At 44.4% G+C, this 27,619-nt stretch overlaps 1 protein-coding gene across 1 annotated transcript in view; it reads left to right on the forward strand.

Annotated features, from left to right (window-relative positions):
- The window catches only part of EXOC2 (exocyst complex component 2), a 290,595-nt gene that overhangs the window by 196,101 nt on the left and 66,875 nt on the right, over positions 1-27,619 (forward strand). Inside the window, exons 18-21 of the mRNA XM_068236811.1 lie at positions 4,626-4,685; positions 8,722-8,783; positions 9,735-9,801; positions 12,249-12,365. Of these exons, the coding sequence (XP_068092912.1) occupies positions 4,626-4,685; positions 8,722-8,783; positions 9,735-9,801; positions 12,249-12,365 (306 nt within the window). The remainder of the gene's footprint in view (positions 1-4,625; positions 4,686-8,721; positions 8,784-9,734; positions 9,802-12,248; positions 12,366-27,619) is intronic.

A 27,619-nucleotide genomic window follows, 5' to 3' on the forward strand; every position in this document is an offset into this window, starting at 1 on the left:
TTTGCATTGGCCGCCCTCCTCCCAGAGTAATGCTGGGAATAGACGGTGCATTTCTGCGGCATGATCGAGCCATTAGGTGGCTTGATTGATACATTCCGACATGTCAGATCACCCGCCGGATCGATTCCGCGCTCAATACCGCAGGCGGGATAATGGAAAAAACGAGCAGAAGATAAGAGAAGCGCCCGCGGGGACGAGCGGGAATCGATCCAGGCGCCCGCGGGGACGAGCGGGAATCAATCCGGCGGCAGAAACGCACCGTCTATTCCCAGCATTAGGGAGGAAATGACTTCAGTATTGGCTTCAGTCAGAGGGCATGCCTGAAACAGAATTCTCTTTATTTACTACATAAAATTCACTGAAATAAAAACGTGGACAGTGCAATACATACGTTATGTATGTAGAGCAAGTATTTATCTACTTACATATGTGGTTTTTTTTTTTTTTGATAGTATAGCTGACAGATCCTCTTTAAAGGTTATTATGCTATTGTGTATCTTTTAGAGCAGAGAGGACTTCAGAGTTCAGGTCCGCTTTAATAATCACTTCACTACAGCTGGAGAGGTGTGCAGTGAAATAATATAGACACAGTTTTGAAAACCCAATAGTAGGTAAATTCAGGTCAGACTGCATCTGATGCAAATTTATTATTTGGGTGCATTTTCCTTAGGAAATGCTTTCTTTAGGCTCTCTGATAAGTTCACTTCCACTTACCGGTACCAAATCCCTGGAGCAATTTCCAGTCATTTTCATAAGAGTTTGACATGCAGGGAAGCGCTAAGGCTTTCCATTTTAGTTCCATGTCAAAAGCAGATAGTTTCTAACTGAAAACTGTTGTGTGAACACACATACAGTGGAACATTGGTTTGCAAACATAATTGTTTTCCGGAAACATGCTTATGAGGATTTCACGAAGTGACATTTTGTAGTCCCTACGCTCAGAAGTACAATCCTGCAGCTTTAAGGGAAGAAGAACCATCAGCGCAGTTGTGATGAGGAGACGTACATGTACAGTGGGTTGCAAAAGTATTCGGCCCCCTTGAAGTTTTCCACATTTTGTCACATTACTGCCACAAACATGAATCCATTTTATTGGAATTCCACGTGAAAGGCCAATACAAAGAACTGTACACGTGAGAAGTGGAGCAAAAATCATACATGATTCCAAACATTTTTTACAAATAAATAACTTCAAAGTGGGGTGTGCATAATTATTCGGCCCCCTGAGTCAATACTTTGTAGAACCACCTTTTGCTGCAATTACAGCTGCCAGTCTTTTAGGGTATGCCTCTACCAGCTTTGCACATCTAGAAACTAAAATCCTTGCCCATTCTTCTTTGCAAAACAGCTCCAACTCAGTCAGATTAGATGGACAGCGTTTGTGAACAGCAGTTTTCAGATCTTGCCACAGATTCTCGATTGGATTTAGATCTGGACTTTGACTGGGCCATTCTAACACATTGATATGTTTTGTTTTAAACCATTCCATTGTTGCCCTGGCTTTATGTTTAGGGTCATTGTCCTGCTGGAAGGTGAACCTCCACCCCAGTCTAGAGTCTTTTGCAGACTCCAAGAGGTTTTCTTCCAAGATTGCCCTCTATTTGGCTCCATCCATCTTCCCATCAACTCTGACCAGCTTCCCTGTCCCTGCTGAAGAGATGCACCCCCCGAGCATGATGCTGCCACCACCATATTTGACAGTGGCGATGGTGTGTTCAGAGTGATGTGCAGTGTTAGTTTTCTGCCACACATAGCGTTTTGCATTTTGGCCAAAAAGTTCCATTTTGGTCTCATCCGACCAGAGTACCTTCTTCCACATGGTTGCTGGGTCCCCCACATGGCTTGTGGCAAACTGCAAACGGGACGACTTATGCTTTCTGTTAACAAGGCCTTTCTTCTTGCCACTCTTCCATAAAGGCCAACTTTGTACAGTGCATGACTAATAGTTGTCCTATGGACAGAGTCTCCCACCTGAGCTGTAGATCTCTGCAGCTCGTCCAGAGTCACCATGGGCCTCTTGACTGCATTTCTGATCAGCGCTCTCCTTGTTCGGCCTGTGAGTTTAGGTGGATGGCCTTGTCTTGGTAGGTTTACAGTTGTGCCATACTCCTTCCATTTCTGAATGATCGCTTGAACAGTGCTCCTTGGGATGTTCAGGGCTTTGGAAATCTTTTTGTAGCCTAATCCTGCTTTAAATTTCTCAATAACTTGATCCCTGACCTGTCTTGGACCTGTCTTGTGTTCTTTGGACTTCACGGTGTTGTTGCTCCCAATATTCTCTTAGACAACCTCTGAGGCCCTCACAGAGCAGCTGTATTTGTACTGACATTAGATTACACACAGGTGCACTCTATTTAGTCATTAGCACTCATCAGGCAATGTCTATAGGCAACCGACTGCACACAGATCAAAGGGGGTCGAATAATTATGCAAACACCACTTTGCAGTTATTTACTTGTAAAAAATGTTTGGAATCATGTATGATTTTCGTTCCACTTCTCATGTGTACACCACTTTGTGTTGGTGTTTCATGTGGAATTCCAATAAAATTGATTCATGTTTGTGGCAGTAATGGGACAAAATGTGGAAAACTTCAAGGGGGCCGAATACGTTTGCAACCCACTGTATGTATTGTGCTTGTTTATCAAGACATTGTTTTTTTACTGTGTTTAATGTTTTGGAGGAAAAAACATTTTTGATGATGATTTTATTTATTTATTGTATTTATAAAGCGCCAACATATTATGCAGCGCTGGACATTAGTTTAGGTTACATACAATATTTACGGGTGACATACAGCAATATGACAATACAGGAATACAAGAAAAACCAGATCACGCAGCACAGTATGAGTACAAGGTAATGCTTAGTCAGTCACTGGATGGAGCATGGAGATTAGGCAAGTTAGGTGCACTCAAATGCATAGCATGGGTTCACAGTAATGGAGGTGCATGATCAGGTAGGACACAAAAGGAGGAGGACTGGGTGATGCTGGGGGCGGTCAGGCGAAGTTCATTGGAGGAGTGGAGTGAGCGGCTAGGTGTGTACCTCTGAGTAAGATCAGAAATGTAGGTTGGACAGGTTTTTTGGACAGATTTGTAGGTCAGACACTGTATCTTGAATCTTATTCTGGACTGGATAGGAATCCAGTGGAGTGATTCAAGGAGGGGAGCCGCCGTGGTGGAGCGATGGGAGGAGTGGATAATTCTGGCTGCCGCATTCATGATGGACTGCAGTGGGGCTATTCGGGTCATAGGGAGACCAGACAGAAGGGCATTGCAGTAGTCACGGCAGGGAATTATGAGGGCATGGATGAGGCGTTTGGTGGTGGCAGAGGTCAGGAAAGGGCGAATCTTACAGATGTTACGAAGGTCGAAGTTGCAGGACTTTGTGAGGTTTTGGATGTGGGGAGTGAAGGAGAGTGCGGAGTCCAGGGTGACACCCAGACAGCGGGCTTGAGAGGTAGGGCGAATGGTAGTGTGGTTAACAGTGACATGCACATCTGGAAGGTTCATGGATGGCCGGGATGGGAAGATCATAAATTCCGTTTTGTCTAGATTTAGTTTCAGGAACCTAGCGGGCATCCAGGAGGAGATGGCTGATAGGCAGTAGGAGACCTTGTCCATGGTAGTGGTGGATATGTCAGGGGTGTGGAAGTAGATCTGGGTGTCATCTGCATAGAGATGATAGTTAAAACCCATGGAGGAGATAACCTTGTCAATGGAGGATGTGTATAGGGAGAACAGTAGTTGGCCACGGACCGAGCCTTGGGGGACTCCCACCGAGAGATGGTTGGGGGTGGACGAGGACTCATTGAAGGAGGTCGTGAAGGAGCGGTTGGAGAGGTTGGATGAAAGCCAGGTCAGGGCGAGATCGTTAATGCCCATGGACTGGAGGAGTAGGGGATGATCTGTGTCAAAAGCTACTGAATGGTCAAGGAGGAGGAGAATGGAGTATTTACCTTCAGCTTTAGCTAAGGCAAGGTCATTGACCACTTTGGTGAGAGCAGTTTCGGTTGAGTGGGCAGGCCGAAATCCAGATTGCAGTGGGTCTAGCAGTGAGTTGGCATTGAGGTACTGGGCGAGGCGTTTATGAACCAGACGCTCAAGGAGTTTTGAGGCAAAAGGCAGGAGGGAGATAGGGCGGTAGTTGGAGGGTAGCGAGGGGTCAAGGGAGGGTTTCTTTAGCAGGGGTAGTACAGTGGCCTGCTTGAAGTCTGAGGAGAAGGTGCCTGTGGATCGGGTGAGGTTAAACAGGGTAGCGTGGACTAGGGCCAATTCCGTGAAGTGAGGCTGGAGTAAATCAGAAGGGAAGGGGGCGGGGGGGGAGAGTAGTGGTATGAGAAGTCTGCATTAGGTGGTTGACTTCCTCAGTGGTAGTAGGAGTGAAGGAGGTGAGGGGAGGATAGGGATAATACCACTTTAACAAGACCAGCAGGTTATCTTGTGTAGACATAGTTTTGCATAATGGTAAACCTACATTTGCGGTACATGTAATGAATGATATGTATGGACTAGGCATTTTTGTAGCTTACCAGTTTCATCACACACAAAAATATTCCATGTTGTCAAAAATTGACTGTTCTGCTGGATCCATATGATAATATGCACATTTCATTCCTGCAGATCTTTCAGCATCAGAAAACACAGGATGATGTCTGTCTTCTCTGCATCAACATCATACAGGTAAGTGCGAAGGTAGATATTCGGTTAGTGTTCTTACATTGCAGCTCCAATCTCCTTTAGGATATTATGTGCAAGACGTTTGGAAAGATTTATCTAAACCACTGCAAGGAGTACTGGAGCAAATTTGGTTCTAAAGTTTGGCAAATTTGGTGTGGATTTGAGGAATCGGAGCCATTTTGGGTACCTGGAGTTAGAGTTGGAGTTAGTCGGTGGTTTCATAAACTGAGGAGTCTGAGTTAGAGTGGGATGATTTTTGTACTTGCTCCACAGCCCTGGGGCTGGCGATACCATAGAGGCAAAGAGGGCAATCTCCACAGGGCCTCTGAGTACTGCAGGCCCCCTAGGTCTCCCCCTGAGGCCCCTGCACCGATTTGTCAGAATAACAACTCCCCTATCCCAGCATGTTGCTCCATTTATGCTCCCTGTCTTCATCCCCGCTGGCTGGCTCTCCTCCATGACCAGTCAAACACAGAAAAATTCCACAGGCCTCAGACAATAACCACTGTATGTCGGGGAGTCACAGAATGAGGTAGGAGGTCTATGAAGCCTCCAAATGTCAACCAGTCCATACACAAGCAATCCAATCTGGACTCGACCCAATTGCAATGAAACTTTTCAGGATTTTATTTTCATTATTCAAAGTGGTGATTTAGCACAAGGTGCTTGTGTATTGTTTGGATTGCTTGTGCATCTTTTCCATGACCAGTCATTACGCAATATCCAGCACAGAGTCACGGAAAATAGGCAGCCAGCAGGGATGAAGACAGGAAGCATGGGTGGAACAGCGGGCCGGGATAGGTAAGTTGCTATTCTGACAAAAACATGCGGGGACACTGGGGCACACAGTAAATTTGAAGGAGTAGATCCTGGGGGGCACAGCAGCTGGCTCAGGTGCCCTGGGGGGTGAATATAATGAGGGAGGGGGCAGGACTCCCCAAGGTTAATTTTTTCCTTAGGGCCCATTGTGGCTTGAACTAGCGCTGTTCTTTGAGGATAGTAAGATATGTGAATCATCCTGTGTTCTATGTAAGATGCTATATAATTAAAGGGACTCCGAGCAGTGCAGAAACTATGGAAAGATGCATATCATTTTAAAGCTCTCTTTCTCCTCTTTCCAATGACATATAAACCGCCCTACGCCTTTTAATTTTCGCTATTTTCACAATTGAAATTGCCGCGGCCGCGATTTCAATCGCGAAAATAGAGAAAACTAAAAGGCGTAGGGTGACGATTTAGGTGTCACCAGAAAGAGGAGAAAGAGAGCTTTAAAATGATATCCATCTTTCCATAGTTATTTGTATTACACAGGACGACACTTTCCCCAGTGTCAGCAGCTCCATACAGCAGAATGCAGGTGCTGACTTTAGGAAAAAGTCGCCCTGTGTAATACAATGTAACTATGGAAAGATGGATATCATTTTAAAGCTCTCTTTCTCCTCTTTCTGGCGACACCTAAATCGTCGCCCTACGCCTTTTAGTTTTCTCTATTTTCGCGATTGAAATAGCGGCCGCGGCAATTTCAATCGCGAAAATAGCGAAAACTAAAAGGCGTAGGGCGGCGGTTTATATGTCATTGGAAAGAGGAGAAAGAGAGCTTTCAAATGATATGCATCTTTCCATAGTTTCTGCACTGCTCGGAGTCCCTTTAAGCTGTTTAGTGACAGCTACAGGCAAGGCAGCCAATAACGACTGCCCCAGCCAGGAATCTAGCATGTGAGCAGTGATGCCTTGGCCAGTGATCAGCCCAACAGATCAACTCAGCCAAGTGCTGCTCAAGAGCATTGTTCTCTCCACTCACCCTGCGTGAAATCACTCGTGCACCGCTCTGTGGCCCTTTTTTTGCATAACACCAGAACAGGTTAGCTATGCGTCCTTATCCCTGATCCCTGCCGGACGACATGCCCCATATTTGTGTACAAGGCTTTAGAAAGTTCTTTGTAAATACTGGCAACAAAATGTGTTAATTATGCTTTGTCCCTATTTTTTTTCTACTATATTTTTCTTTTGATTACGCATCAAGTTTTAATTGTCTATGCAAAATATGCCTGAACTTCAAAACTCCTAGTGGATGAAATCCACTTAACCGCACGTTAATATTGATGATTCTGCAGATAAAAGCTTCCTGTATACAAGATGATTATTGGACAAATAAGCTTGTTTATAGGTACAGTGGTTGCAGATGTATGCAACCTACCTTTATGAGTAAACTTCTTATTCACCATCTCCTCATGTACTGTACATGGGCATGTCAGCGCAGGGACGAATGACGGCTCACCCTTCTGCTGCACAAATTCCGGGCGCCATTAATTACTGTTCATCCTCCGAGTCATAGCAACTCAGGGAGAAGTAAATCGGGGTCCAGCAATCGCCGTATCCCCAAATCACCTCTGCACAAGGGGCGGACTGTAGCATAACTGCTATAGCCACTCCAAGCTTCAGCGCTATGCGGCGGGTGCCGAAAAGCCCTGCCTCATTCCTGGCGTCCCTTTCTGTGTTCGTTTTCTTTGTTTCCCGGAGTTCCTGTGTGCGTGTATATAATATACTGTGTGTATGTGTATATATATATATATATATATATATATATATATATATATATATATATATATATATATATATATATATATATATATATTTTTTTTTTTTTATTTTTTTTTACTACTTCCCATTCCAAGACCTAGATATTACATCCTAATTAGTGCTGCTGTATGTTTTAGGTCGTAGAATCTTTGTGTTACTTTAAAAATAGCTGCCGCACCTGCACGCAACTGTGCCTGTGAATGATTGTTGCTAGTAAATAGCAACAATCATTCAATAAAGTTGGGCAAAAATAAAAAAAAGTTGCAAAAAAATTTAAAGTGACATGATTCCAATAAATTTATTTTTAATTTTCTTTTTTTTTTTTTCTTTAATCCCCAGTCAAGTTTTAACTCCAGACTAACCTATTAACTCATTCTTAAAGAGAACCCAAGGTGGGTTTGAAGAATATTATCTTCATACAGAGGCTGGATCTGCCTATACAGCCCAGCCTCTGTTGCTATCCCAAACCCCCCTAAGGTCCCCCTGCACTCTGCAATCCCTCATAAATCACAGCCACGCTGCTGACAAACAGCTTGTCAGAGCTGGCTGTGGTTATCTCTATAGTGTCAGTCTGCTGCTCTCCCCGCCTCCTGCAGAACTCCAGTCCCCGCCTGCATCCCTTCCCTCCCTGCTGATTGGAGGGAAGGGACGGGGGCAGGGACCGGAGCTATGCAGGAGGCGGGGGAGCAGCTGAGACTGACACTACAGATGTAAACACAGCCTCACAGCATGGCTGTGATTTATGAGGGATTGCAGAGTGCAGGGGGACCTTAGTGGGGTTTGGGATAGCAACAGAGGCTGGGCTGTATAGGCAGATCCAGCCTCTGTATGCAGATAACATTCTTTAAACACACCTCGGGTTCTCTTTAACTTCTGCAATACCTATGACTTTTTATAAACATTTAATGACTGCTGCCTGTAGCGATCCAATGCGATCGCTATGGCAAAAGTTGGGGGCCCCAATGCTCTACAGATGTATCACTCTGCCATTCCCTAGCAATGCATCTGTGCAGCATCATGGCCCCTGAACTGTTGACTCTAGCCAACCCAACAGATTGCTACAGACCCGCAGTCTGAGAATAACAGTCCACCACATGCTCAACAATTAATAAAATACGGAATATGGGGTATCATTATAACCAGGAAGGGCAAAATAATTCATTTTTATGTGTTTTATAACTGTGGGACGTGCCATGTGAATATGAGGGAGGGTGAAAAATGAAAATCTTCTACATTTACACCTAATTTTCCCCATACAATGACTATAAAATGAAATAGTTTGGGGGAAAATTTTACCCAAAGAAAGCCTGAATTGTACTGAAAAATCAAAGTGACACAGCTAAAGTGTAAAAATGTCAGGAACCTTAAGGGGTAAAAACTGTGGAATGTGAACTGGTTAATTGAGTAGTTGTTGCTTCTATTAATTTTTGATGCCTTATTATCTTTTTTTTTTCAATAGGCCTTTATAGCTACTCTTGAATATCTCAGTATCAAGCCTGATGGAGATATGGATACAAAGCAGTATGTATTTTAACTTAACGGACTTATGCTAAAATGCTTCATTAGTTGGCTTTATGTTTCTTTACAACTGGAAGAAGTACTGTAGTTCAAACGAGGTCCACGCTCTGCAGGGTTGCAAAAGTCCACAGAAGCTTTATTAGGTAGATTACAAAATATAATTGGCTAACATGTTTCGAACGGTGCGTTTTGAATTATAACCCTAAAGCAGTGCTATGGTGCCATTATAGTTACTTGTGTGTGTAATTTAGAAACTACTGAAACCGGAAGAAAAAAAACGCACGACAGTCTTGAATATGCTAGCCACTGTAAATCCTCTTGCATAATTTCCTTTGAACAACATTGTATTGTACTGAAGTTGATTGAGTCTGTATTTTATTTGGACTCCTTCATATCACAGCAGGGGTGTAACTGCACACCTCCTTCCCTGGTGTTGACCCCCAGGACTTGGAGTCCCACCTTCCAGGAATCCTTGAACAAGTGTGGCCACCATGACTCCTCCTACCCATAATAAGTAAGGCCACCATGACTTTTCCCACCCATAACAAGTGTGGCCACAACAGCACTGGTTGTATAGGGGCAGTCACAGTGGAGGGGAGAGTAAGATATTAGGGACCTCCCACAGTGATGGCTTCCAATGCAGGGACTGCTTCCCTTATAGATGCAAATCTGCACCACAACTTTTCTTGTACACTGTGAATGCATTTTACTACACTGGAAAATGCATGACCATAGGAAGCCAGTTTTCTGAGTAAACTCTGTTCACAATAGTGTACTCCCTCTTGCAGTACACTGAATAGAAGTCCTTTGGGCATGCATTTGGCTACTTTGTTGAAAGCAAGAAAATGTAGGAACCATGATAGAGATTATGCACCCCCACCCTCCCTCATATGTCTCCCCTCCTTCACATACATTATCTTATGTGGTAATATTTCATTTTATTTTTTTTTATAGTGTTTCAATGGATGTTTCATCTCCTGATTTATTCAGCAGCATTCACGAAGATCCCTTAATATCACCTGTGAGTGAACTTTATCATGGCGCCAAGTCATTCCTGTGAATCCCAGGTTTTTAGTGTTGAACATTGCCATTTGTGTAAAAAGGAGGAACTTATAACCAGGTTGTTTAAAGCGGACCCAAACCCAGGACTTCCTTCTGCTCTAAAAGATAAGCAACAGCATAATAACCTTTATAGAAAAACATTTCCTCGTTACAGCTCATAGAGCTCCTCAGAGATGTAGCAGTACCAGAAAATAGCCCGTTTCTGGTGGCCAGTACCAGAAGCGAGCAAAGCCAAGGCAGCAACTGTAGCAGGGCAGTACCAGAACATGTCTAGGAATAACAGGCCAGTGAGAACAATCAGCTGACAATAACAGACAAGTATCATAGCCAGGTAAGGCCAGTCCAGTACCAGCATGCCAGCTAGCAGTAGTAGGCCTACACTAGCCAGCAAGGCCAGATCGTGACTAGTAGCAAGCAAGCAAGAAAAAAAAAAATCAGTTAGCTAATCCTAACCCCTGTTTTGCGAAGTGATCTGAGGAGATAGCAGTAGTCATATTTATGATGTCAAGCTCCATATTCAAAGGACGTTTTTTTAGCAGTATAGCCATGAGCAAGCAATGGTGCTGCAGTAGGGGGTTCTGCAATCAAGACTTTGCGAGGAAATCCTTATGGATTTCTTTTTGGTATGGATTGTTTAAGAAGAGGGATTTAATCTGTTGTAAAATATATTTTTTTCTTTCTCAAAGTGTGTTTATGTATTTGTTTATTTTACCCTAACACTCTGTGGGAATAGCTATGGGACTTTCAGTTTCTACCTTAAGTTGTTTAACCCCATTAAGCAGTGTAGGGGTGGCAGCAATAAGATCACCATTCGTTCCTATGTGTACTGACATCTGATGGTACCCAGATAAACTGAATATCAGTTAAAGAGACTCCGAGCAGTGCAGAAACTATGGAAAGATGCATATCATTTTAAAGCTCTCTTTCTCCTCTTTCCAATGATATATAAATCGCCGCCCTACGCCAGTGATTTCAATCGCGAAAATAGAGAAAACTAAAAGGCGTAGGGGGACGTTTTAGGTGTCGCCAGAAAGAGGAGAAAGAGAGCTTTAAAATGATATCCATCTTTCCATAGTTACATTGTATTACACAGGGCGACTTTTTCCTAAAGTCAGCAGCTCCATTCTGCTGAATGGAGCTGCTGACACTGGGGAAAGTGTCGTCCTGTGTAATACAAATAACTATGAAAAGATGGATATCATTTTAAAGCTCTCTTTCTCCTCTTTCTGGCGACACCTAAACCGCCGCCCTACACCTTTTAGTTTTCTCTATTTTCGCGATTGAAATCACAGCCTCTGCAATTTCAATCGCGAAAATAGCGAAAACTAAAAGGCGTAGGGTGGCGATTTATATATCATTGGAAAGAGGAGAAAGAGAGCTTTAAAATGATATGCATCTTTCCATAGTTTCTGCACTGCTCGGAGTCCCTTTAACTATTGTTCATTTACCTGACCTAAAATTCAGAATCAGAATCAGTTTATTTCACTAAGTAAGTTTGCACTTACAAAGGAATTTGTCATGGCAGTTGCTCAATCAAACACAAACAAAAACAATACAAGAGCAGACAGTATGTACTGTATATTACAAGTCAAGAACAGTATGTAAGTATAGTGGCAGCTAGCAAGGATAGAATTGTTCATTTTCAGTTCTGTGCTGATTACATTCAAGTCCTAGCAGCTCTAGCGTGGTTCTGCATTAAGCATGGCTACCGCCTGAGGACAATACATGGCTGGCGTAAGCCTCTGTGCTCAACATAACACTTGTAGTTATGGCAAGCTATCAACCGGCTTAGTGACTAATCGCTAAACTTGGTTTGAAATGAATGCATACAGCATATTCAGAATTTACTGATGTGTAGTGAAACATATGAAAGAATATAAATCCCCACCACAGCCATCAGTGTGCCTGCAGTTTTGAAGCTGTGTGCAAAGTTCATTATAAGTCTCAGAGCCTACTTTTAAAAGCTTTGGATCTGTGCAAAGGAATTTGAGTAAAAGCAAAGGATGTGTCTAGACATTTTATTTTATGTAGCATTGTTTATGTTAAAACAAACAACTGAATAAAAACATAAACATGGTTTAGATGTCATTAATGTGAAAGTAGACTCCATGTGATAAGCTTACTTATACACATGACTTAGCTACTATACTTTCACTTTCAATGTTTAACAACTCATGCAGCAAACCTGCAGTAGTGGATTGGTGTATATGAATGCACTATAGTTTAAAAGAGGAATGTGTAATTGGCCTTATTTGTAACAACACTTTTCTAATATGGCGAGACTTGCAAACATTCAGTCCAGGTTGCTTTACCACTCTTGTTTTAAAGGATCTCTAGTAAATAAGCTCCAGTAAGAGTTCCTTACTCTGTTTTGTAACTATTTCTGCCTGCATATTCCTACTGCAGGAGAAGAGGCTTCTTATTGTTTTGAGCAACTGCCGCTACCTGGAAAGGCATACCCTACTGAATATTGTTGAACATTTTGAGAAGAATGGATTCCAAGGAATAGAAAAGATAACACAGGTATGCATCCTGGATGTCTGGTGAATACTGATGTTTTTGTTTTGTTTTGTTTTTCCCCAACTAATACTGATGTAAGGCAGTTTAGAGATTTCCAGTCCAGATGTTATAGGCCAAATCTATAACAAGTCTCGTTTCTATTGCAGTTGTAGATGCAAACTGGCTGTTTGCTGACATTGGGAGGGATACGGAAATTGGTTGGAGGGTTTGGAAGAATCTGCATCATTTAATTCCCTTGCTCCCTACGAGAAAAGTAGCATTTGCTGTGTCTTGCCATTTACCATCTGATCATATCTTTATTCGTGCAGCGTGTGGTTGAACTCAATGGACGTATGTCTCTTTTCAACCCAAATAACTATATGTAACTATGTACACCTACCCAAACTAAAGCCTCTCCTAATTGGAGTAGGCACCCCAATGGAGATAAAATGCTTAAAAACAGTTAAAACGGTAAGAATAACTTACCTTAATGACAGACAAATGCGTTTGAGTTTCTCGAACACCACATGTAGTTACTTGAGTCATTGTCGCCAATTTCTCAAGAATCACATCACACTAATGGCAGCAGAGAACCACAATTTACATTATTAAAAAAAAGTGTCAATGCAATTGGCAAAATCGCTTGGCAAAAGTGGAAACTGGCCCTAAGACAACAGAGCTTAAATCGCTATTTGTATATCATGAAGGATCACTAAACGATGATGTGGCATATTAGGGTTTTTGCCAAGCCAATCAAGAACAATTATCTCTATAGCTCAATCTTGATTTTTGTAATACATGTCTTCTTTACTTCCACTTGCTGTTTTAATCTCAGGCTGGTGTGTTAGTCATTTGCAACAAATCTTAATTTGTTATGATATCTGGCTATAAAATGCAACATGAACATTGATATATAAATGTCTGTAACTAGGATGTAGTATGAACTCTTGCTTTAGGCTAATTAGATTCAGAAACTAATAATTACCTGTCACATGATTATTTAACCACTTGAGGACCGCCCCCAGCCGATGGGCGGCGGCAAAGTCCGGGCCCAAACGACCGCAATACGCCCATCGGCGGGGGCGGCATCAGCGGTGGCTGTGCGGCGATCGCGTCATCAATGACGCGATCGCCGCCGGCAATAGGCTCCGCCCACCCTACTCGGAAACCTGCCGGCCAATCAGCAGCGCCGGCGGGTTTCAAACTTGCGCGATCTGGCCAATCAGCGTGTATAATACACTTTGTTATTGTAACAAAGTGTATTATACTGGCTGCCTCCTCCGCTGATGGTCACTCGTCGTGCGACCATCAGAGAGGACGGCAGCCCTGACAGTAACCACAGCAACACACACTTTAGCCCACCCAGACCCCCCGATCGCCCACCCCAGCCCTCAGAACCCCCCCTGACCACCCCAGCACACCAGTATCTGCACCCCACCACCCACCTAAAAACCCATCAATCACTCCCTGTCACTATCTAGGGACGCTATCCCCTAGGGTAGGTCCCTAACTGCCCCCTAGGGTTCCTGATCACCCTCCCTACCCTCAGATCCCCCCCAGACCACCCCCCTGTATACTGTATACGTTTGTATACAGCTGCCTTACCCACTGATCACCTGACTATCACCTGCTTATCACCTGCCTATCACCCCTTGTCACCACCACCCATCAGAGCAGACCCTAAACTGTCCCTTGGGGGCACCTGATCACCCACCCAGACCCTCAGATTGCCCTCAGCCCCCCCCCCCGCTGATAACCTCCCCAGTGCATTGTTTACATCTATTCTCCCCTGTAATCCCTCACTGATCTCCTATCGTCACCCCCTGTGTCTGCCACCCACCAGATCAGGACCCAGTCTGCCCCGTGCGGACACCTAGTCAACCCCCCACACCCTCTGATCGCCCTCAGACCCACCCCCTCCCCCCCCCCAATCACCTTCCCAGTGCATTGTAATTGATTGTGCTGTAATTGCATTTGATTGTGCTGACATTCAATTTCATTGTGCTGACATTCAATTTGATTGTGCTGTAATTGTATTTGATTGTCCCGTGATTGTCCCGTGATTGGCCTGTGATTGGCTTTGATTGGCCTGTGATTGGCTTTGATTGGCCTGTGATTGGCTTTGATTGGCCTGTGATTGGCTTTGATTGGCCTGTGATTGGCTTTGATTGTCCCGTGATCGGCTTTGTCCCGCGATTGGCTTTGATTGTGCCGTGATTGGTTTGATTGGCCTGTGATTGGCTTTGATTGTCCCGTGATTGGCTTTGATTGTCCCGTGAATTGAGTGCCCTGTGATTGGCCTGCGATTGCCTTTGATTGTCCTGTGATTGTTTCTGATTGCCTCTGATTCCCCACTCACCACCACCCCCCTGTCACTATCCTAGTAATCTAAAAACAGTGATCAGTGAAAACTGTCACTTTTTTAGTATCACTAGTGTTAGCAGTTAGGCCAGTTAGCTAGGCCCCTTTGTAAGTGTCAGTTAGTGCTCAGCCCACTGCACCACAGTCACTAATTAGCGTCATCACTGTCGCTAATCAACATTGGTACTACCGTATTTTCCGCCGTATAAGACGCACTTTTTCTCCCCAAAAAATGGGGAGAAAAAGTCCCTGCGTCTTATACGGCAAAGGCAGGGAATCCCCAACTTGCGAACGCCCGCCGCTATAAACCGCCGCCCCGCCGCCATTGGGGATTCCCTGCCTGTGTGGGCAATCACTGTGCCTGGCTCCCCCGCGTGCCTTAGCGTTTCCCCTCTATTTACCTCCTGCCCCCCTCCATGTGCGCATCTCCCCGTTCCCCCCCCCCCCCGTGTCTCCGATGTAAATATTTCCCCCCTCCGGGTCTGCAGCTGCAGCGGCTTACCTAATACATGCCGCCGCGAAGTCTGCAGACAGCCGGCTACTCCATATGTTTCCTCTACTGCGCGGCCTGTACTGATTGCGTCATCAGTAGCCGCGCAGTAGAGGAAACGTATGGAGTAGCCGGCTGTCTGCAGACTTCGCGGCGGCATGTATTAGGTAAGCCGCTGCAGCTGCAGACCCGGAGGGGGGAAATATTTACATCGGAGACACGGGGGGGGGGGGGAACGGGGAGATGCGCACATGGAGGGGGGCAGGAGGTAAATAGAAGGGAAACGCTAAGGCACGCGGGGGAGCCAGGCACAGTGATTGCCCACACAGGGGGGAAGGATTTACAGCGGGCATATCTGAGACGCGGGGGGTGGGTTGAGATGCGCACATGGAGGGAGGAAAATAGAGGGGAAAAGCTGAGGCATGCGGGGAGGCAGTCAAAGAATGACACGTGGGGGAGCCAGGACACAGGAGGACACATGGAGCCAGCCAGGACACATGGAGCCAGCCAGGACACATGGAGCCAGCCAGGACACATGGAGACAGGACACAGGAGGACACACGGAGCCAGCCAGGACACAGGACGACACATGGAGCCAGCCAGGACACAGGAGGACACATGGAGCCAGGACACAGGAGGACACATGTGGAAGACAGGACACATGGGGAGAAGGGGCACACAGGACACATGGGGGAGAGGACACAGGAGGACACATATGGGAGATGGCACACAGAAGGACAGATGGGGCACACAGGTGGAGAGATAAGGTACACGGGAGGACACAACATGTACAAAGACGCTCCTGGAATATAGACGCACCAGATTTAATATATATATTTTTTCCCAGGTTTTTGCCCTCTAAACTTGGGTGCGTCTTATATTCCGGAGCGTCTTATACGGCGCGAAATACGGTATATAGTATCTGTAAGTGATCATTACTGATCGCAGTCAGATCTATTAGGGTCACTAGGATCCACACAAAAAAACGCAGTGTTTGCCCGATCAGGCCTGATCGCTCGCCTGCACTTGCGTTCAGCCCGCCCCACCGCAGTGACAGAATTTTTTTTCTGATCACTGCAAAAAACACTGTACAATAACTGTGGCACTGTAAACCTCAGTTTTGATTTATTTTTTTTATCAAAACTCAGTGACCACAGCTTTCTACCTCTCAAATACTCCCTTTTGCTAGGTAGGTGCTCTTTTTTTCTGCGTAGTCTCAGAGGAATACCCCCTAAATTTAGCAGCCCATCATGGCAAGAAAGGGGTATTCCGATGATGAGGTTCTCAGGTACATGGCCCAGTCGGATGAGGACGATTGGGACGCCTCATTCGACGAATCTTCCGGGTCAGAGTTTGAACCTGAATTGAGCAGTGGCTCACTGACCGATAGTGATGACGAGGTTGAGGTCCCGGCTAAAGCCAGGCGTACCACACCCCATGTTGTTGGACCGCAGGTGGCGCAGGATCAGCCTCAAGGGCAGCAGAGTGGTGTTCGTGCTGGTCTGAGATTTCATGGTGGGGCAGGCACCAGCAGCACAACATCTCTTGGACCTAGCACCAGTACTTCCGTAAACCCTGGTGAAGTGGTGAGCACCAGCATGGAAGTTGAAACTGGTTCGGTGGCACGTGCAGTAAGATCCCAGCCGCAGCCACCAAGAAGACGGACCCGTACTACCCCTAATTTACCAGAGGTGCTGGCAAACCCAAATTGACAATCCCCTGATTCCGCCGCACCCGTACTTCCCCCTTTCACCGCCCAGTCTGGAGTCCAGGTGGAGACAGATAATCTAGGATCGGCCCTAGACTTTTTCTATCTGTTCTTCACCCAGGATCTCTTGGACTTAATTGTGGCAGAGACCAACCGTAAGGCCACACAATATATAACCGCCAATCCGGAAAAGTTCCTTGCCCAGCCTTTTCGGTGGAAACCAGTCCAAGTTTCCGAAATGAAAATTTTTTGGGGCCTTCTCCTTCACACGGGACTAGTAAAGCAGAATGTGTTGCGGTCTTATTGGTCTACGGACCCAGCACATCATGTTCCCCTTTACTCTGCTGCCATGTCCAGGACACGATTTGAGAACATCCTGCGCTTCCTGCACTTCAATGACAACGAAACCTGTCATCGAAGTGACCCCCCTGCTTTTGACCGGCTCCACAAAATTCGACCCCTCATAGACCACCTGTCATCCAGATTTGCAGATGCTTATACCCCTGACCAGGACATCTGCGTAGACGAGTCCCTCATACGCTTTACCGGGCGCCTTCGCATCAAACAGTACATCCCAAACAAGCGCGCCCGGTATGGGGTGAAACTGTATAAGCTCTGTGAAAGGGCCACAGGCTATACATCTTATTTTAGGGTCTATGAGGGAAAAGACTCAAAATTGGAGCCGGTCGGATGCCCTGACTACCTGGGGAGCAGTGGAAAGGTTGTGTGGGACTTGGTGTCACCCTTGTTCCAGAAGGGGTACCATCTTTTTGTGGACAATTATTACACAAGTGTGGCCCTCTTTCAGCACTTAAAAATAGAAAAAATCCGATGCTGTGGCACCGTGCGGCCTAGTCGCCGGGGCTTCCCCCAACGGCTCATTACCACCAGACTTCAACGGGGGCAGAGGGCCACCTTGTGTGCTGACGACCTGCTCGCGGTGAAATGGAAGGACAAGAGGGAGGTTTACTTCCTGTCCACCATTCACGCAGACACGACAGTTGAAATTCAACGGCGAACTGAGGTCATTGAAAAACCCCTTGTCGTCCACGAGTATAATACTAACATGGGAGGGGTGGACTTCAATGACCAGAGGTTAGCGCCCTATTCAGTTGCCCGAAAAACAAGACGCTGGTATAAAAAAGTGTCTTTTTACCTCATTCAATTGGCAATTTACAACAGCTTTGTTCTCTACAGTAAGGCTGGGAGAACTGGCTCGTTTATTCAATTTAATAAACAGATCGTGATGGAACTCCTGTATCCAGGAGGTGCCGTGGCCCAACCACAAGATGCAACTAGCCGGCTGCATGGAAGGCATTACGCCTATCCAATTCCGACTACCCCAGGTCAACGAATCCGAAGAAAACGCTGTCGTGTCTGCAGCAGGGCTGGAATAAGGCGTGACACCACTGTTTATTGTCCCACCTGTCCTGACCAGCCTGGCCTATGCCTAGGGGAGTGTTTTGAGAGGTACCACGAGCAGGTACACTATTAGAGAGTAGGGAACTCCACACACAGCGGTAGGCACACAAGGGTCTCTCAGTGCTATTTCACACTGCTGCGATGCGTTAGGGCAAAATGCCTAGCAAAAGTCACACTTTGCGGTCCCCCCCTACGCCGGAAGTGCTTGACTTAACGCTAGTGCATGCCTACGTTACTGCGTGGCTTCTGTGGCAATATCGATCGGCCCGGAAGTCATGTTAGTCTATGGCGACGCAGTTCATTACTAGGCCGAATGCTACTCTTGTGGTATTGCCTGAAGGTCTGTTTTGGACGATACGGTGCGGCGGGCTCGACCCACCGGATATGTCAATATGCAGTGTGAAACCAAACATCGGGTTTCCAGAGACCCTAATACACAGGGCTGTCAGAAACCTCTCCTTTCACTTGGGACAAATTGCGTAATGTATTTCGCCACAACTCTGTGCGATTTGCACTTCGCACATTGTTCCATGGGGAGGAGAAGTTTGTCCTCGGGAGGTAAGTTAAAAAAAAACAAAAAACAGGTAAGCAAAGAAGTTAATGTTTGGTTTGCAATGTTAAGTTTTTTATTAAAAAAGTTCAAAGGTTATTAATGTTAATGAAGTAATTGCTTTGCTGCTTGCTTGTTTTTTGGGTTTTTTTGTATTTTTTTTTCTCTTTTTCCATCCAATAACCTTCCAGGTGGACCGAGCGAACGACTAACCAGCTGCAGTACTGATGGTGCATCCTGACAGAACATTGCGCGTCTGTCAGCTTACACACAAGTCGGTGCATGCAGCGCTGCAGAACGAGATTTCTCCTCCGCAGTCAAAAAGATACGTTTGCCGAGGCATATGGGCCGAGGAGTGGTGTTGGGGATTCATATGCTTTGGCAAACACTTTGTATCAAAAAAGAACTCTGGCAATGATTTGTTCATCCACATCGATCGGTGTGAATGGATAAATCAGGTTTGCCAGGGCATACGAGCTGGTGGGTTTGGATTTTTGGGGCGGCAGCTCCTATGTCCTGGCAGACGCCTTCCTCCTCTTTTTTTTTTTTTTTCAAAATTTTTTGGCAGATATTTTTTCATCCATATTGATTGATTGTTTGACGTTCATTTTTCCTTTCAGCCCACAGTGCATTACCCTTATGCCCAATATAAGGAGTATAGCAGAAACTCCTAATACTGGCCATACATGTAATGATTGCAGAGACCCTAAAATGCCAGGACAGACCCCACGAATGATGCCATTTTGGAAAGAGGACACCCAAAAGTATTCCGTGAGGTGCATGGTGAGTTCATAGAATGTTTTATTTTTTGTCACAAGTTAGCAGAAATTGCGGTTTCGTGTTTTGTTTTGTTTTCCACAAAATGTCATTTTCCGCTAACTTGTGACAAAAAATAAAATTTTCTATGAACTCACCATGGCCCTCATGGAATACCTTAGCGTGTATTCTTTCCAAAATGGGATCATTTGTGGGGTTTGTTAACTGTCCTGGCAAGTGGGCGGGGTGCTAAATTTTGAGCACCCCTGTAAAGCCTAAAGGTACTCATTGGACTCTGGGCCCCTTAGCGCAGTTAGGGTGCAAAAAAGTGCCACACGTGGTATCGCCGTACTCGGGAGAAGTAGTACAATGTGTTTTGGGGTGTATTTTTACACATACCCATGCTGGGTGGGAGAAATACCTTTAAATTTTTTTACACACAATTGTCCATTTACAGAGTTATTTCTCCCACCCAGCATGGGTATGTGTAAAAATACACCCCAAAACACATTGTACTACTTCTCCCGAGTACGGCGATACCACATGTGTGGCACTTTTTTGCACCCTAACTGCGTTAAAGGGCCCAAAGTCCAATGAGTACCTTTAGGATTTCACAGGTAATTTTGCGGAATTTGATTTCCAGACTACTCCTCACGGTTTAGGGCCCCTAAAATGCCAGGGCAGTATAGGAACCCCACAAATGACCCCATTTTAGAAAGAAGACACCCCAAGGTATTCAGTTAGGAGTATGGTGAGTTCATAGAAGTTTTTATTTTTTTGTCACAAGTTAGCGGAAATTGATTTTAATTGTTTTTTTTTCGCAAAGTGCCATGTTCCGCTAACTTGTGACAAAAAATAAAATCTTCTATGAACTCACCATACTCCTAACGGAATACCTTGGGGTGTCTTCTTTCTAAAATGGGGTCATTTGTGGGGTTCCTATACTGCCCTGGCATTTTAGGGGCCCTAAACCGTGAGGAGTAGTCTGGAAATCAAATTCCGCAAAATGACCTGTGAAATCCTAAAGGTACTCATTGGACTTTGGGCCCTTTAGCGCAGTTAGGGTGCAAAAAAGTGCCACACATGTGGTATTGCCGTACTCGGGAGAAGTAGTATAATGTGTTTTGGGGTGTATTTTTACACATACCCATGCTGGGTGGGAGAAATAACTCTGTAAATGGACAATTGTGTGTAAAAAAAAATGAAAACATTGTCATTTACAGAGATATTTTTCATCCAACCCTCCAGGACAGTGACATTGAGATTTGGGCTCCGCCCCCCAGAAACAGGAAACACCCAGCGTGAGCTCTATAAATCTGTTCCCAGGTATCCACACCTCAGTTGTGTGTTTCCTTCCCTGGGAACATGAGCTCTGTAAAGGGAGCTAGCTGGTCAGCAGCCTGGGAGTGCTGAGGCTGGTAATAGTTCCCTGAGGGAGCCTGCTTCACTACCCTGGAGGGTTGGAATATTGTTGCAGCAGAAAGCTCCTTACCTGCTTAAACAGGTTTTTCCCCTCTAGCAGCCACCTGAGCGGCTGTGCGTGCTAGAGGGAGGACAACGCGGAGCAGCCCTGACGGAGGTCCTGGACGCAGCGGTGGGGGAATATCGGCTCTGCACGGAGGAAGGATGGCTTTGTCCCCAGTCTAGCGGTACTTCCGCCGACGAGTGACTTCACTTCCGCATTTTGCGCGGCTGCAAAACAGCGTTGTGTGCGTTCCTTGTGGCACTTAGCGTTTGGCCTTTGCCGAGGATGGACGCACGAAAACTTCAGGATCAGGTAAGCCGGCGGAGATCTTGTGGGAGCCGCGTTTGATCACGGTCTGACTGGTCGCCGCACTGGTCTGAGGTTTGATTATGCTGCTCAGATGTATTTAGTCAGCATATGAATGACAGTGGCTAGATCAAGGATATTTGCTGAAGCTGTCTTTTTGTGGTGGCACATTGTTGTTTAAAACCAGTTAAACATGGATAACTGCACTGATCTTAAGTTTAATTAATAGATCAGAAAAAGCATGTTAGACTACTTGGTGATTTGATTACTTAAATGGAGCAAGATGTTTGTTACCAGTTTAAGTATTGTAAAAGTCCTGATAGTTCAGAAAAGCATTTGTTCACATGTGACTGATTGGTTTTTGTGCAGCTCAATGTGTTTTGCATAAGTAATTGTTGCATAGCTACCTGAATGAATGTTAACTACATGGTGCATTCATTGTGGGGAGTGAGCTGGTTACTGGGTCAGCTGCATATAATGTTGGATGTTTTCCTTCTAAGTTTGCAGGAGGGATTTATTGGTGCAGTATCACCAAATATATTAAGTTTAAAAAAAAAAAAAAAAAAAAAAAAAAAAAAAAATTTTTCCCTCTCTCTCTCCTGCAATACATTTTAGCAGCTGTATGCATCTACATTCTGTCTAGATGAGCTACACTTGAATTGATATGCATCCTAAATTATCTGTCTGATTGCTGTACTTAAGCTTATTTTACAGATAATGATATTCATTTTTTTGGTAAACAGCTCACTATATACACAGAGTATATATGAATAAACATCACATCTGTTCAGGAGAGGATTTATGTGATTAATTACAGGCTTTAATGAATTATAGTAATTAATCTCATGGTATTATTCTCTTCATATGTTTTTCAGGAGACTTCGGACTTATCCGATAGCTCTAACAGGTCCAGGAGTTGCCTTGTCTGTAAGGTTGTTTTGCCAACTAGCTGGACAAAAGCATCTTGCCAAGGATGTATTACAAAGTTAATTAATGAAGAGAATACTGCCTCCTGCAAAGAGTTTATGACTACCATGAGGCATGAAATGGTAGAGACATTTAGAGCATTCAGGGAAAATCTGCCTACAGGGTCAGCTCCTGTGGTACCTCCTGTGGCAGTTATTCCCAAGGAGAATCCTAAGCCAAGAAAAGCTCTTGTAAAAACTACAAGACGTTTAATTTCTTCAGATGAAGAAGAAGAAGAAGAGGAAATACAGGATGTTCTTCCTGGAGGACAGGTTAACAGGGAGTTATCACAGGATGATATGTCAGATCAAAGTGATACGGATGAGAAACTTATGTTTTCAAGATTCAGATTTCCGGTGGAAGAGACTGATGAATTAGTGCGGGCTATTCACACTACCTTGAATATTAATCAGACCACTCCCGCTCCTGTGTCCATACATGATAAATTATATTCTGGTATGGATCCCACACCACATTTAAATTTTCCTGTACATCCCTCAACAAAAAACCTAATTAATACGCAATGGAAATACCCAGAGAAAAAACTTTTTATTTCCAGAGGGTTTAGAAAGCGATTCCCCTTTTCAGAAGAAGATGCAAAACTATGGGAAGGTTGTCCCAAGTTAGACGCAGCGTTCAGTCTAATGAATAGGGAGAATGAACTTGCTTTTGAGGATTTGGGTTTCCTTAAAGACCCAGCAGACAAGAAAATTGATTTGTCACTTAAAAAAGCTTATACAGCAGCAGTAACTAACTTTAAGCCTGCTGCAGCCACCACCTGTGTCTCTAGGACCACTTTATTATGGATAGAGAGGGTGGAAGAATTAGTCAAAACTGATGCTCCTAAAAAGGACATTTTAGAAGCTCTGAGTGTTGTTAAGAAATCTAATAATTATGTTACTGATGCTTCAACAGAGTCACTAAGAGTTACAGCAAAGACAACAGCACTAGTTAATAATGCCCGCAGAAATCTGTGGCTCAAGACATGGGACGGTAGCCAATCGTCCAAGTCTAAGGCATGTAATCTACCCTTTACGGGGGATCTGTTATTTGGCCCTCAGCTCCAAGAAGTCTTGGAGAAGACGGCAAGCAGGAAATTATCATTTCCGAAGAAAAAGAAATTCAAGCCGAATAGGCCCTTTTTTCGCCGCAATAACCAGGCGAGAGATAAAGGGGTCCAAAAAAGAAGGACTTGGCCAATTAATAAGGAAGGGCCTAGGAGGACTCTGCTGCATAAGCCAGCAGAGCCCCAAAGCAAGCACCAGTGACGCCAGGCTGAAAGTAGGGGGCAGGTTATCTCGCTTTTATCCAGAGTGGAGAAAGATAACCTCGAATCAATTCATTTTAGACCTAATAAAAGACGGGTACAAGATAAGATTCATAAAAAAGCCCCCGGTGAGATTTGTAAAGACTTTAATGCCGAAAGACAGAGAAGCCAGGATGGCATTACAGGAATTACTAAGAGACATGATGGACAGAAATGTCATAAAAGAGGTACCACCTCAGGAAAGAAACCGAGGGTTCTATTCTCGAATTTTTCTGATCAAAAAGCCAACCGGAAAATTCAGAATGATTCTGAACTTAAAACCACTAAACCCCTTTATTGTATACGAAAAGTTCAGAATGGAAACTGTGTATACGATGAGGAACTTACTGAATGCAGACGTGTTTATGGTGAACATAGATCTGACAGACGCTTATTGGCACATCCCAATCAGAAGGGAGTCTCAAAAGTACCTAAGATTCAGTGTACAAGGAGACGGTGGAGTGCTGCATTATCAATTCTCGTGCCTTCCTTTCGGAATATCTTCAGCACCAAGAGTGTTTACGAAAGTAATGGCAGAGGTGGTAGGAAATCTTCATCTCCAGAACATTATAATAATCCCTTATCTGGACGACCTATTAGTTCTAGCAGACAATGCGGTACTGCTTCAAAGAGATCTGAAGAGGGTGTTAGGTCAGTTAGAAACCCTGGGTTGGTTAGTAAATTACCAAAAGTCACATCTGGATCCATCCCAGGTGATCAAATTTTTGGGGTTCATAATAAATTCACCCCTTCAAAGACTGTTCTTGCCAGAGGACAAGGTGACAAAAGTGCAGTCGACAATAGTCAGCCTTCTAGAGGCAGACACCATCTCAGTACGGCAGTGCATGAGTATAGTGGGTCTTCTAACCTCAACAGCACCAGCAGTAGATTGGGCAATGGCTCACGTAAGAGTTCTCCAGAACTGGCTACTGGAAAACTGGAACAGAAATCAGGGCGATTTAGAAAGCGTGTTATCAATACCAACCTGGGTAAAGGAATCACTGCCTTGGTGGATGGATATAAAAAATCTTCAGTTAGGAAGACTATGGCGGTCTCCTCCAACAAAGATTATAACAACAGACGCAAGTTTGATGGGTTGGGGAGCCCATGTGGACGGACTATACCTGCAAGGGTCATGGACAGACCCAGTAAGGGGAGAGTCATCCAACTTCAGAGAAATGAAGGCAGTTCATATGGCCCTATTACAAGCATCAGAGTGTCTAAAGGGGCATCATCTTCAGGTTCGTTCAGACAACATAACAGTAGTAGCCTATCTGAACAAACAAGGAGGGACAAGGTCCAGAAAACTCCTAGAAGTGTCACTGAAGATCTTAGATTGGGCAGAGCTGAATCTGCTATCATTAACAGCAGTCCATCTGAAAGGGACATTAAATCGAATGGCCGACCTTCTAAGCAGACAAAGACTGTCAAATTCCGAGCTGAGGCTCAACCCGGAAGTATTCAGAATGATAACGGCCAGATGGGGGTGGCCCGAAATAGACCTTTTTGCCAATCAGACGAACTCTCAGTGCAGAAGGTTTTTCTCTCTAGATCCGAAGGGAGCATGTGCAATAGATGCGTTGGCCCAAGATTGGATCTTCAGCAAAGCATATGCCTTTCCACCAATCCCCTTGATTCCTCTTGTATTACAGAAGTTGAAACTGTCCAGAATGACTCTGATATTAATAGCACCAGATTGGCCAAAACGATCATGGTACCCGTTGTTACTAAAAATGCTGAAAAAAGATCCTTTACTCCTCCCTCAGGAGGAATTACTTTTAGATCAAGAGGAACACAGATGGGTACATGTTCCAAATCTGCATCTAAAAGCGTGGTTTCTGAAAGGGATGTTCTGAAGTCCAAGGGCCTGTCAGACAGAGTGATCAAGACGGTTCTGAATAGCAGAAAGAAAGTAACCAGATCGATCTATTCTAAGTATTGGAAGACTTTTTTTAGACTGGAAAAAGAGAAATAAAGTTAAAGACAATAAATTACCGACAATTCTTGAGTTCCTGCAAGATGGAATTGAGAGGGGTTTGGCCTTAAGTACAATTAAGGTACAAGTAGCAGCAATTTCTGTTTTCGTTGATAAGAAATTAGCCTTAGATCCCCTGGTGATCAGATTTATGAAATCGGTAGAAAGATCAAGGCCAATAGTTAAGAAATCATGTCCTAGGTGGGACCTATCTTTAGTTCTCAATGTACTTATGGAAGAGCCATTCGAACCTCTAGAAGAAATTTCGTTAAGGAATCTTACAATTAAAACCATATTCTTAGTAGCGATTACCTCTGCAAAAAGAGTAAGCGAATTAGAGGCACTAAGCAGTGATGAACAATTCTGTTCTATATTTGAAGACCGAGTGATATTGAAGACGGTAACTGATTTTTTACCTAAAGTATCATCAGTGTCTAATAGGGGGCAAGAGATAATATTGCCTACCTTCTGCAATAAAGCAGTTCATCCAAAAGAGAAGCAGTGGCACAAGCTGGATGTAAGGAGGTGCTTACTAATATACTTAAAAAGAGTGAAGCAACTCAGGAAAACAGACAGGTTATTTGTTAATTTCACTGGAAATAAAGTGGGAGAAAAAATGACCAAAGCTTCGATAGCAAGATGGCTCAAGGTTTGTATTGAGGAAGCTTACAAATTGAGGCAGTTGGAGTCACCTAAAGAGATCACAGCACACTCTACTAGAGCTATGGCAACCTCCTGGGCCTATAGAGCTGGGGCATCGGCATCAGAGATCTGCCGGGCAGCAACATGGAGGAGTGTCAACACGTTCGTCAGACATTACCGTCTAGATCTGATGACAGCAGGAGAACAGTCCTTCGGGAGGAAAGTTCTACAGGCTGTGGTCCCGCCCTAAGGTGGGTGATTCCTTGTTTATCATCTCAATGTCACTGTCCTGGAGGGTTGGATGAAAAAACCAGGATTACGACCTGGTAATTCTATTTTTGACAACCCTCCAGGACAGTCCTTAGTTCCCACCCGTTAAGCATCATGTATTTTGATGTGGGTAAGAAGTATTAGGGTATCCAGTATGACTAGGTTCAGGTCTTGTGCACAACTGAGGTGTGGATACCTGGGAACAGATTTATAGAGCTCACGCTGGGTGTTTCCTGTTTCTGGGGGGCGGAGCCCAAATCTCAATGTCACTGTCCTGGAGGGTTGTCAAAAATAGAATTACCAGGTCGTAATCCTGGTTTTCTCCCACCCAGCATGGGTATGTGTAAAAATACACCCCAAAACACATTATAGTACTTCTACTGAGTATGGCAATACCACATGTGTGGCACTTTTTTGCAGCCTAACTGCGCTAAGGGGTCCAAAGTCCAATGAGCACCTTTAGGCTTTACAGGGGTGCTTACAATTTAGCACCCCCAAAATGTCAGGACAGTAAATACACCCTACAAATGACACCATTTTGGAAAGTAGACACTTCAAGGTATTCAGAGAGGGGCATGGTGAGTCCGTGGCAGATTTCATTTTTTTTTGTCGCAAGTTAGAAGAAATGGAAACTTTTTTTTTTTTTTTCTCACAAAGTGTCATTTTCCGCTTGTGACAAAAAATAATATCTTCTATGAACTCACTATGCCTCTCAGTGAATACTTTGGGATGTCTTCTTTCCAAAATGGGGTCATTTGGGGGGTATTTATACTATCCTGGAATTCTAGCCCCTCATGAAACATGACAGGGGGTCAGAAAAGTCAGAGATGCTTGAAAATGGGAAAATTCACTTTTTGCACCATAGTTTGTAAACGCTATAACTTTTACCCAAACCAATAAATATACACTGAATGGGTTTTTTTTTAATCAAAAACATGTTTGTCCACATTTTTCGTGATGCATGTATACAGAAATTTTACTTTATTTGAAAAATGTCAGCACAGAAAGTTAAAAAAATCATTTTTTTGCCAAAATTCATGTCTTTTTTGCTGAATATAATA

This window comes from Hyperolius riggenbachi, chromosome 5 (assembly GCF_040937935.1).
Source record: "Hyperolius riggenbachi isolate aHypRig1 chromosome 5, aHypRig1.pri, whole genome shotgun sequence".
In the NCBI taxonomy this organism is placed as follows: Eukaryota; Metazoa; Chordata; class Amphibia; order Anura; family Hyperoliidae; genus Hyperolius; species Hyperolius riggenbachi.